The 12,238-nt window shown below is 40.3% G+C and overlaps 1 protein-coding gene across 1 annotated transcript in view; it reads right to left on the minus strand.

Moving 5' to 3' along the window:
- Positions 1-7,776: 7,776 nt before the first annotated feature.
- SPRY2 (sprouty RTK signaling antagonist 2) overlaps positions 7,777-12,238 on the minus strand; it is a 4,731-nt gene continuing 269 nt past the window's right edge. Inside the window, exon 2 of the mRNA XM_008686667.2 lies at positions 7,777-9,557. Within this exon, the coding sequence (XP_008684889.1) occupies positions 8,559-9,506 (948 nt within the window). The 5' untranslated portion in view covers positions 9,507-9,557 and the 3' untranslated portion in view covers positions 7,777-8,558. The remainder of the gene's footprint in view (positions 9,558-12,238) is intronic.

The following is a 12,238-nucleotide window of genomic DNA, read 5'->3' on the forward strand; positions in this document are numbered from 1 at the left end:
CATATTAACTCAGTTGGAGTAGACTAATAGGAGTAGCAATGATCAAAGTTAAGCCCTGCAAACTGAATGGTAAGTATGTCATGACTGCTATCTAGCTAATGACAACAGTAAAACATCATTCATTGTAAGATGCACCCTGGTTTCAGAGATGCATGAATAAGCATACAAATGTTCATTGTAGAATTGAAAAGCTATACTATATCTAGACCATTCAATTGATATTTACATTTTACCACGTATTATTATTCATACCTTCTCTTTCTTAGACAGCTTCAGTATACCTTTATTTTCCTTTGAGTTCATTCAGTCATTCACTCATCAACAATCTTCATTGAGTATCTCCTATATGCCAGTTCTGGGCTCTCCCCAAATGGACAACTACCACTAGCCTCACCTCCTTTACCCCCCTCCCCCCAAAACAACACCTAAATTGGTAGCATTGCCATAAATCCAATCATGATGTTGTCGATGTAAAGATATAGTACTTGGGACTATGAATAAATTCCTAGAAGTTCCTCTTTCTGATAGCGTTCTCAAAGTAAATTAACATTGGATAAAACAAAAGTATATAAATCTGTTGACATAGGTATTTGTTTCAATAGTAATCCTGCAAAAGTCTATATGTGCACAGAAACACATGGATGCAGATACACACACATATATGCATGCATACATTCTTTATGGAGAAGTTACAGTATATTGAACATATAACTACATTATTAACAATAACTATTTAACAGTTCCCATTAACAAAGTACTTTATTTAAAGGGTAGTACCTCATTTCACTGTCAGGCCAATTATGAAGTATATATTATTACCTACTATTTGCAGGGAAGAAACTGAGCCACAGAGAGGTTAAGCAACTCACTAAGATACATGGCCAATGTCCTTCCTATTAAGCCATATGAAATTTACATTTTTAATATCTTAGAGGTGGCTAATATCTAACAATAATAGTTTCATAAACTTTCATTTCAGACTTCTAGCTTAATTATTAATTTGTTATATGAAAACTTTCATTGCTTTACAAAGGGACTTACTCGTGTCTTTTTTCAGTACAAGTTTATTTTAAATGTATGCTTCAATTTGTCAACTACCTAGGTAGGTGGGAAGAAAATAACATGGTAGTACCTAGGAACAATCAAAGATACGTCTAGAAAGAAGGGGCTTCTGAAAAGATCTTTAATCTTAACAACCCAACATCTTTTTTAAACTAGTGTATTATTTAAAATGTTTGATAATCTACCTTTTCTCCAAGAGCTTTCAAATAGCTTCAGATAAAAGGTAGTATTCATACCACATATTAATTAAAACCAGAGTAGTTTAACTAATGATTTCATTTACAGAATCATCCTAAAGTAGGGTTTTCATTTAGTGTGGGTTTTTTTTTGGTGACAAAGTGATCTTGTGAATTTTATGGGACAGTTAACTAAGTTTGCTACTTGAAACAAATTTATGTCCATTAAGAAATGTCAGAAACAATTACAACATCAATAAATTCTAAAGATGTGCATCCTGAGTACATGTATATATACACATACACGTATATACATACATATTTATTAGAAGCTAATTTTTCGGAATAAAATCTCTTATAAAGAATCATTTATCTGAAATTTATCAATCCATTTGGCTTCATGTCCATTCTTTTTTCTTCTTTTACATTTAAGAAAGAGTCCCTTCCTCTTTCACACCTGGCTGTCTGTGGACTCCTTACCTACTGCCTCAGTTTTAGAGAACCATTCAAGTTCCTTTGCAGACATTACTGCCTCTGAGAAACTTTCCTGATCGCACATACCACACCCAAGAGAGAGTTAATCACTTCCTCTACATATGTATTTTCAGTCTGTTATCACATGTATTATACTCTAGAGTAAATATTTGTTTCGTTGTCCTACAGACAAGTTCTACCAGGGCAGGAGATATTGTCTTATATCTCCAGGATTTAACATTGTGCCTGAGGTTAAAAAAAAAAAAAAATCAACGGAAATACAAAATAATAGTAAATACTTCTTTAGTACTTACTTTGTACCAATCTCCAAGGGTTAATATTTTACACGTATCTCTTCAACCTTCACAACAACCTTTGTGTCAAGAGTTACTATCTCTCAGAGAAGACATTAGGCTTAGGGAAGTTAAGTAACTTGCCTGTGGCTGCACAGCTAATAAGTAACAGAGGAGGGCATTTGCAGAGGGGCTTATCTCCAAAGTCCAGGAACTTCAAGTATTACAGAAAAGTAGGTATATTGCACATACATAGATATTTACAAATGTAGGACATTTTTCCATTAGAAGAATTTCAGAGGCTTAGCACTCAGAATGGAAATTCCAAAGTTTTGGTCCCAGCAATTTCCCCATGTCCTTTGACCTCACCCTCCCTCACACAGCTGACAGCTTTCCTTGCCATGTGTCAGAGGATATATTACATTCTTCCACCACTCCCCCAGCTTCCGTTATTGCAGGATTTCTGAAAATCAGCATTATTGGCATTTGGGGCTAAATAATTCTTTTTTGGACATTGTTAATTGTTTAGCAGCATCCCTGGACTCTACCTGCAGCATGCCGGTAGTGCCTCCCTCCCACCCGCCAGTACTGAAAACCAAAAATGTCTCTAGACCTTGCCAAATATCCCTTGAGGGATCGAATTGCCCAGGACAGCATATCGGCAATGCTACCAGTGATTTGCTATGACTTAGAATCTAAGTCCTCCATTATTAGCTTCTGAAGGGCCTATGAGCATCATTCTTAATTCACTAGTTCACTGACACAGAACCAGTGAATGCTTTTCTCCCCCACTTAACTGTAACGTCCTTTATATTGAAGATGCACAATAAACATTAACTCAGGACCAAGTCATTGCGTGCTGGGCCCATAGTTTTGATTGCTCATGTGGCAGGGCAGAGGCCCAGAAGACACACTATTGGGTTCTTTTCTTGTGCCTTTTCACAGATGACTACAATCAGACCAATCGCCTATAAAAGAATCCATTCCCGAAGTTAAAGTGTAAAGGTATAGTGTTGATGAATGTTTGGATCTAAGTCAGCGAGGCCATATCCTAACTGTGTAGGTCAGAATCCAGGTGACATCTAGACCTGAATGCAGATGTTGGCCATGTGGTCACTCCTGCCCCTGGACGGTTCCTCACCAGCAGAGGGACAGGTCAGAGACAGACATTTCTTGGGACATCCTAGTCATTAGCTTGCCAACATACTGTGTGTATCCCAAGGCTCTGTATGTGTTACTGCTTGACCCGTGCCAGGCCTCTTGGTCACCAGGCTTTATAATGTTCACAGTGACCAACAGATCTGCATCCTAAAATGCTGTTCTGAACTTATAAAGATGACTTTCCAACATGAGTCTCAGGAACAGTTTTCTGGTATGAGCAGCTAGATATTAGGGCTACTTTGTGCCTACTTTTAAGCAAGAAAACAGGTTTGGGCTACAAAGAGTGCACGGAGCCTATGAAGAACTTGGGAGTAATGAGAGTTGATGCAAATGTGGTATTTACCAGAGCCCTGCTTGACTGTAAACCCTATTAATGCAAGTCAATAAACCAGATGCGATTTGGAGCACAAACCCATTTCAAAATATATATGGTGGATTAACTTGAGTGCTAGAGACAGTCATCTAGGCTTTGAGAGTCATGGGAACCTAAGCAGCCAGGTCTCAGGGATTGTTTTTTGGCAAAGGCAGAATTGTTCCAAAGCTCACCCACTTCCCTTCACACTATGCTAGACACTTTTTTTTTTCTTTTCCTCTGCTTGATTACCCAAAATTTGTTTTTCACGAGTGTATCCTTCTCTGGGTACCAAAGCAAGCTAAAAATATGGGTTAATGACAAGAGGTAAATTTCGGGAAAACACTGGAAGAACAAGAATTGATGAATCGTATCAACCTAGTTCTTAGTTGTGTATCTTAAAAATGTATTTTTTTATCCCTGTTTTTTTTTAGGGAAGGGTTTTAGTGAATCATGACTCTTAAAATTAAGAATAAACATAGCAAGATATAGCTGTTTAAATATTAATCAAATATTGCCACGTTTCATTTAGGAATTAGGGTATGAACATGGTGAACATAGTTTTGTTAAGTAACACTGATTCTGTTGCATCTGTCTTAGCAAACTCTGGCATTTCAGTAGCTCTAACCATTGCAAAGATGTGGCAACCAAGCCCCCTGTTGAGAATGCATCAGTGTTTTTCCAATTTCTGTACTCTTAATAGCTCCTTGCGCCTTTGCTACGAGAAAGTCCTGTCTCACATTAAAGCCACTAATGCTTCCCTTTTGTATTGCATCGACTAGCCCTGTGATTTGTGAAGAGTACACATTCAAATGAACAGAAATGCCAAATTATTTTGGTGCTCAAATTCCATTCCAAGTGGGTCCTTGGATTGAGCCAAATTATTTATTCTTCTTTGTGCATTAGAATTGTTTTGAGAAATAAACTCCTTTAAGGTATGCTGAAGTCTTACATGCCTCCTCTAGCCAAACCAGAGGCCTAGGTGACAGGCTTCATTCTAATTTCCCTTAACGGTTTATTTAAAAAAAAGAAAAAAAAAAAAGTTAGTTGCCAAATAAGCCTGGCTCTTAAAAATTCTTCAGGTCAATCAAAATGCAGTTTTAGGTAAAAATGTGAAACATTTGCTAGCCATGGATAAATTTCAGTGCTAATCTTTTATTTGCTGTATTTGTCTTCCCTTTTTTCTTTTTTTGACTCTCAAGTGAATATTTCAAGTTTAATTTTGACCAGAGGTGCGCTATCATTAGTGGTATTCACATTCTCTCTCTCATTATTCACATGGTTGTCTCATGACGTAAGCAGGGTGGTGCTGTGACACCCAAATAAAATCCAAGTATAGGATGAATATAGTCTGACAGCTTTATCCTCCCATGAATGACCAAACCAGTGATTAAATATTCCAGATGTATAACATCGCTCTCATCAGTTAGGCCTTGTTTTAAAATTCTGCTCTGGTCTTCAACTGATGGAGCCCAGCCTTGGTATGTCACAGAGAAATAAGGCAACTTGTCTTGTTTAAAATAGAAATTAACGTAACTTTCGCCTTAATGAGTATTGCAAACCAATATTGAAACAATATTGATATAACAAGTTAATGCCCTATTTTTATTTTTCTTTACTAAAATAGCATGAAGACTACTGCACAAGATGACAAACTGGTTTTGATCTACAGTTTAACCAGTTTTCAAAGTTGAGACTTTTGCACCTGTATCTGGTCCTTGTGCACACTTAAGAGAGGGAGGCAAATGGCCCATTGTGGATATAAGTGCAAGTGAAACTCTAAACCCATTAAACCTTTGAAAAGTTTGACCTATCTGCTCGAGTTAATAAATTACATCAAACCCATCAACTGCCCATCAGTCACCTCACAACACTGTGCAAAGATCAAATTCATTTATCTGGCATCATCAATATCTTAACTTACACATCCTGGAGACAAGTGATCTTTGAGACAAAGTGTATTGGAGAAAGAAGTTATGCCAAAAGTTTGGCTGGGAGTTCCTACACTTGGTTTTGGCTTTCTTTCACGGACAATTCCCACAGCATGTTCCAACAGGATAGAAATTTGACAGGGCCTTAAAAAAAAATCTCCTCTTCCATACACATAAATGAATGTTTTAACTAACAACAATCATGTTATCATTCTTAAATGAATCTCAATATAGAGAATGTACAGGTTTCTTAAAAAAAGCGGGGGGGCAAGAAACCAGAAAATATAGCTCAGATCTCCCTAGATGCTTAGCAATCAATTGACACGTTTGCTGTATCATTCTACTTTTAACCTATCATGATATCAAAATAATGGCCACTGGATTATAAACTCATTGTATTTATATATGAATCTTCATGAACTTTATAGAGATTAAAAACCTGAACTGGTGATTCCTCCATCTCAGTGAGATGACCTGGAACATTTAAAAAACTCTTTCACATACTCAAGAGTACCAGCTGTTTTCAGTCTGTTTAGATATGAACACTTAATTTTCCATATTCTGAAAATGAATTTTATACTGGTATATACACTAAACATTTAAGTGTCATTGGAAGCTTTTTGAGGAATCCAATTTTCCTATTTATCTTTAAATAATTTTCATTAGGACTTATACACTTACACAAACCTAACTTTAGTTGGTTATTAATATGTTCCACAAACTAGTCAATTATGCTTTACATCCATTCTATTTAAAAAAAGCGCTAAATTAGGAATCAATTCGTAGGTCAGTAGTTCTCAAACTATACATGCCTAGTGGAGTGATTTTTTTAAAAATACAAATTCCTAGGCCACACCATACAAATCGGAATAACCACGGGGGAGGGTTCTTAACGTACTTCTTCAATAAACACCCCACTGCATTTGATGCAGCGTCTACAGAAACACTTGGAAAGCTGCTCGTATGCTGAAAAAAATGACTTGCAATTTCTATACTGAATACATCCAATCCGTGCCTAGGGCAGTTGTTGAGGAATAAAGCTAATTAGTCAAAATTTTTGTGCTTTACAAATCCTGACAACTGTACAATGAATGTTGCTTTCCGACATTAACTTCTCATAGAGCATCAGGAATAAATCTAAGAGTATTAGAATTGCAATGCTCAGTATCCCGAAGTTGAAAGTAGAATAAATAATTTCTAAATTAATTTAACCTTGTTTTTTGGAGAAAGTTTAGAGGACTTTGAAGTTCCTTAGAGCAATGTCTTGGTTTAAGAGGCAGTATATTACCTTGAAAGCTAATTTTAAAAAAACAAAACAGAAGACAACCTGTACTAGGATAAGACCTCTTAAGAGAAGGAGCCTCAGAACAGGGAACAAGATTTAAACAATGATAGGTAAATCATTTTCTAGACTTCCGGTGATTCTTGGCAGCAAGAGGTTGTGCTTCTAAAGAAAAAAATCATCATCCACAAAGTGACTAATTAATGCAGTGACTTATTACAAGTAAGAAGACCTAGTATTTGTCAAGATGGGCTGCAGCAGCTTACTGTGTATTTGCTCCCAAAAGACAAATGCAAACACACTGGCTTTTTGCTGTATTGCGTCTTTTTCCCAAAGTGGAATTGAACAATTTTCTGGATAATCTGATTAAATAAGACAGGGCCTCTCAATTGGCTTCCTTGGGCTTCAATTATTAGGCCAATATAGGATGAGATTTTATGATATCCAACACCTGAATTAAAACAAGTTATAATTTTCATGTCTTTTCTAACACAAGAAACGTTTGGCATCATGGTGATAAGTCTAAACCATATAGGCTGGAAAAAACAGCCATAATCAGCTAAAGTCAAAACATTTTTGCCTCAGCTACAAGCATTGATATACCTGACACAGAGGACATTCAATAAATGTTGAACTAAACTCGTTTTTCTGGTCTTGAATTAGCCTCATGGCTATTCTTCATACTTAATTCCATATGTAAAGAAAAAAATCCAATTGTTAATCTTTTAGGGAAATCTCCAGAAAGAATTAGTTGAAGATTTTTTTTTTTTTAAACATACAGAAGAAAGCCAACAGATCTGTAAAAGGGAAGAAGAGGAACAATGATCTCAGGATTAATACAGCCGAGTCAAATGCTCAGTTATTTCCCTCCCGATTGCTAGAATGATCTAGGGAAAAAAAAAATCACTGTAGATAAGTGATCATTGTAGATAAGTCAAACTATTTCATTGAAATGCTAGTCTTAACATAAAATGTGGGTTTTTTTCACTTCAAAAAAACACAAAACAAACAAAAAGAAAAGGTAAAATAAGACAAAACAGTTCAGTTTAATTTCAAACGTTAATATATTTTCTATTTTATATTGAACATATGCATCTGTAACCCCTCATTTGCAGCAACTAGCACATCCTCATAAAAGGGGCAAAATTTGTAAGATGCCTCTTAAAATAAATATTCTTCTTTATAAAATAATAAAACTTCAAATAAATATTCTTTACACTAAACAATATGTTGAAAAAATTAGAAAATAAAGGTTGAATTTTACTGTAACTGTACAATATACATGAAGTCCAAAGGGAAATCAGAGTCTTACAATAAAGGCTTTCTGTAAGGCAAAATACAATCTAAAAACATACTGATTGATTCACATTCTTCCGAATGTACAACATATTAGTATAATATTTTGTGACTGTGCCATATAGTACGGCACCACTTGTTTTTCACAGTTGCAAATATTATTGTATATACAAAAATATAGCACATTATCTCTGGAGAAAACAATGGAAAAAAAGTCATTTGCTAATTTACAAATTTTGCAAGTACTATTCACAAACAAAAACTTTGCCTAGGAGTGTCTGTTGCTTTAGCTTATGCAACACGTGGGTCCCCAGATTCTGTACCCCATACTCTGAGCTCCATTAGCTGAGTTCTAACAAGCATATCAGTTAAAATGGCACATGGACAAAAAGCATTTCACTGCAAACAGCAAAGGATATCCCAACCCTCTATGAACAGTGCCAAGATTATAACTGTTTAGTTGGTTGCATATGTGTTAAAAAAAAAAAAAGGGAACAATCCTTATTACTGTCATATTCCTGATAAATGGTGCTATGTTGGTTTTTCAAAGTTCCTGGGTGGGACAGTGGGAACTTTGCAGCAAACTGTGTTTGAGTTTTTACAGCGGCATCCAGGCCTGTTAACCCGGTCATAACACCCCTGGCACAATTTAAGGCAACCCTTGGCTGGAAGGTAACACCATAAACAAGGCAAAAAAAGGGACATGACGCCCATGGCAGACCAACGTGTACAACAGTGAGACTGGCTGCAAGAACATGGGTTGTCAGCACAGTTGTCCTCGTCATCATTAGAACAGTGATAGAAGAGACCTTTCACACAGCACACACAAGTCCCATAGTCAATCACGTTTTGGGCTGAGCAAAGGCACTGCTTGTCGCAGATCCAGTCTGATGGCAGAGGCCTGGGGTAGGTGCACTCCTTACACTTGCACTTGCCACAGTCCTCACACCTGTAGGCATGCAGGCCCAAATCTTCCTTGCTCAGGGGCTTAAGCTCACCTGGCTTGAGCTCCGATTTGGGCTGCACACGGATTATCCCATCAGCAACAGGCCCCGAGGAGAAAGATGGTCCTAACAGTCTCTGTTCAGAGGAACTGCTGCTGGTACTTGTCCTTGTACTGCTCCGAGACCCCGAGCTGACTGTGCTGATGGACCTGGACAGAGGGGCTCGTGCAGAAGAATGGACCTGTGGGTGCTGGAGCCGGGGAGGCTGGCGGTGCTCGGGCAGACCGTGGAGCCTCTCATGTTTGTGCTGAGTGGAGGGGCGAGGAGCAGGCTTGAGCCCAGGTCTCGGGACCACAGTAGGCCCCTCTGTGTACTCATTGGTGTTTCGGATGGCTCTGATCTGATCCAGAGACAACACGTGTACCTGCTGGGTGAGGGCATCTCTGGGGTCGGGCTCCCCACGCTGCCTGCCAACGTCACGGGGTGCCTGCAGCAAGGACTGCGACCCGCTGCCACTCTGAGCTCTGGCCTCCATCAGGTCTGGGAAGTGTGGTCACTCCAGCGGGCTTAGAACACATCTGAATTCCTGCAGAAACCAAGAGGAAAGAGCTGGGTTTACACTCCAGGATACTTCCCACTCTCCGCCCACCTGAATTAACTCTTCACTTTCCACTCCCCCAGAGAAACAGGATTTGAAATGGAGTGGCGATGGAAGGGTATTAGAATAACCATATGATCCGATGCCATACCAAAAAGTAAAAATTATGACCGGGTACTGACAATTCTTTAATCTTGCGATGTGTAGTGACACAAAGCTAATCTTTGTCTCAATCACATAAGTAATGACATCCTATTCAAATAAACCTAAAACTGCAAGGTTCAGGTTCAAGGTAAAGATTTCAAGAAAATAACGTTAGAACACATCTTTGCTGCCAACAGATGCGAAAGTTGAATACATTTTCAAAATCTGAGATAGGTTTAACTTTGTCGTGGTCATTTTTGCCTTAAACATCAATAAATGCAGCCTAGAAATTCTTGGTTCTTACTTTGTCTGCTTTTACATCAAATACCTGTAACTCTAATTTAGCCACAACCATGCAACTTTTTAGAAGACCATAGAATGAATGCGACTTGCCAAAAAGCAAATATTCGCCCCCCCCAGGAAGTTATAAATTTTACAACAGTCATGCATTATTAACTATAAAGTAGCAAAAGTTATAAATTAAAAACAAAGCCATTCAAATCCTGTTAGGTGCCAGGAACACAAGAACAACCAGCAACAAGAAGACAGGAACTTATTTTCAACTTCTCAACAACTTGTGGATCAAATATTTTACAGCTTGATAGCCTGAGAAGGCATCTTTAATTCTGTAGCTAAAAGACTGTTTTCCCTGTTTTAAAAATAAATTATGTCAAAAATCTTAATTGCTTTGCCCGTTTCCAAAAACTAAATAGTTCAGAACCTAAACTGACTGGGGATAACAGGAAGTGTTTCAAAAATTCGTGTCACGTCTCAAATCTATCATTCTGACATGTAATCGCTTAAATTGCAATCCCTCTATAAATTTCAAAACTATCATCCCCTTTGCCAAGTCTACAGTGAACAAAAACGGGCAAGAGTGGGCTTTTATCCAGTCTTCGATTTTTATAAGAAAAACACAGGCAGGTGACACACACCTCCCAATTCGGAACAAGGCAGAACTGGAAACCGGATCTCACTTCCAACTTCCAACAGAAAGGCAGACAAGACAACGTTGTCTTTGCTTTCACTCCGTTTATCGGCTCTATCTGCGTCCCAACACCGTCCCCAGCAGGTGGGACACAGTCGGAGCCCCAGGGGACTTTTCTCCGGGGAGACTGACACAGCCCAGGGGCCAAGCTGCCCTCCCGCTGCACACAATCCCAAGACTGACTAGAAGGGGGGGGGGTGCGGGCGCCTCCGAAGGGGACGTGCCTGAAACGCTAGAGCACACTTCCCCCTCCCTACCTCCCGGCTAAAATATACTCCACCCCAGAGAACTGCCTTCCAGCTACAAGAGGGAGCCCATTCCACCCCCAGGCAGAGGTCACGCAGCCCACCGCAGGGCGTTCTGGCAAAGGCCCTCGGATGTCGGGCACAGGATTCAAGCTCTGACGCCGAAAGCCATGCCTTAGACACACCGCCCGGACAGAGGTCTAACCCACGCACACTGGGCGACTCCACCATGCACTGACCGAAGGGTCATTGCCTGCAACCTGCACACCCCATCTCCTTTTGGGTGGAGAGAAAAAGCGAAAGGAAAATTGCTTTTTAAAGGAAGGGCAATTCCCAGGGCCCCACTGCACAAGCCAGGCGTGCAGGACGCAGATCCCTGGGCTGGAAACTTTCCGCGAAGATATGCTTGCAGTGGAAAGTAGCATCTTTGGGGGTTGGGGGGGAATTTTTTTTTTCAAACAAAAATAATTGCTGTCCATTCCTAGCCTCCTTCGCAGTTCCCGCCGCCCACCTCCCATGCTTCCCCATTCCCCACCCCGAAAGTGCTTAGAAACCCCCATTAAGAACAGTGTGTGATCAGACTAAGGATTAAGGGGAAAGGACTTCAGCACAAGGGTGGGGCAAACACAGAAACCGCTTTGTAAAAACACACAATTTCCGAATTCAAGGCAGGAGCAGCAACAAAAAAGTAGATCAGCGAATCAAAGGAAATTAAAAAAAAACCACCCTCTTGCCACCTATTTTCAGGTAATGGAAAACGATCGCGACCGCTTGATGACTTTCTTCCTGTGCTAGGTCAGCCCAAGCTTCCAAAAATAAAAAAAGCGTGACCCAGGCCGACCACAGAGAACGGAAAAAAGAGAGAGCTGCACTTCCGAACCGCAGACGCGGCGCCCGGTAGGGCGACGCTTTCACCCGCACCGGCTCGCCTCTGTACCCGGCACCCTGCCCATTTTTCACCCGCGGGGTCTCGCTGCCCCCATGAGGCGAGCGACCCGCGCGCCCTCGGTCCCGCTGGCGCCCCTGCCTCGGGACAGTCTCACCCAGGACTTGCCTTCCCGGAGAAGAACAGGTTAGAAATGCGGGCGCCTACAACGCGGGGACCTGGAAAATACAAAGTGTTCCCCCTCCCTCTCCCGCTCTCAGCGCCGAATTCGCCGCCAATGCAGGGCCAGCAGCCGACCCGCGACGAGCAGTCCGCCACCCCAACCCCCCAGAGCGGGGGCGCGTGGGGTCCCGGGGCTGGGGACACCGTACCAGGCGCGCACTGCAGCCCCCGCCGAGGCAGGCCG

Source organism: Ursus maritimus, unplaced genomic scaffold, assembly GCF_017311325.1.
Source record: "Ursus maritimus isolate PB19 unplaced genomic scaffold, ASM1731132v1 scaffold_10, whole genome shotgun sequence".
Classification (NCBI taxonomy): domain Eukaryota; kingdom Metazoa; phylum Chordata; class Mammalia; order Carnivora; family Ursidae; genus Ursus; species Ursus maritimus.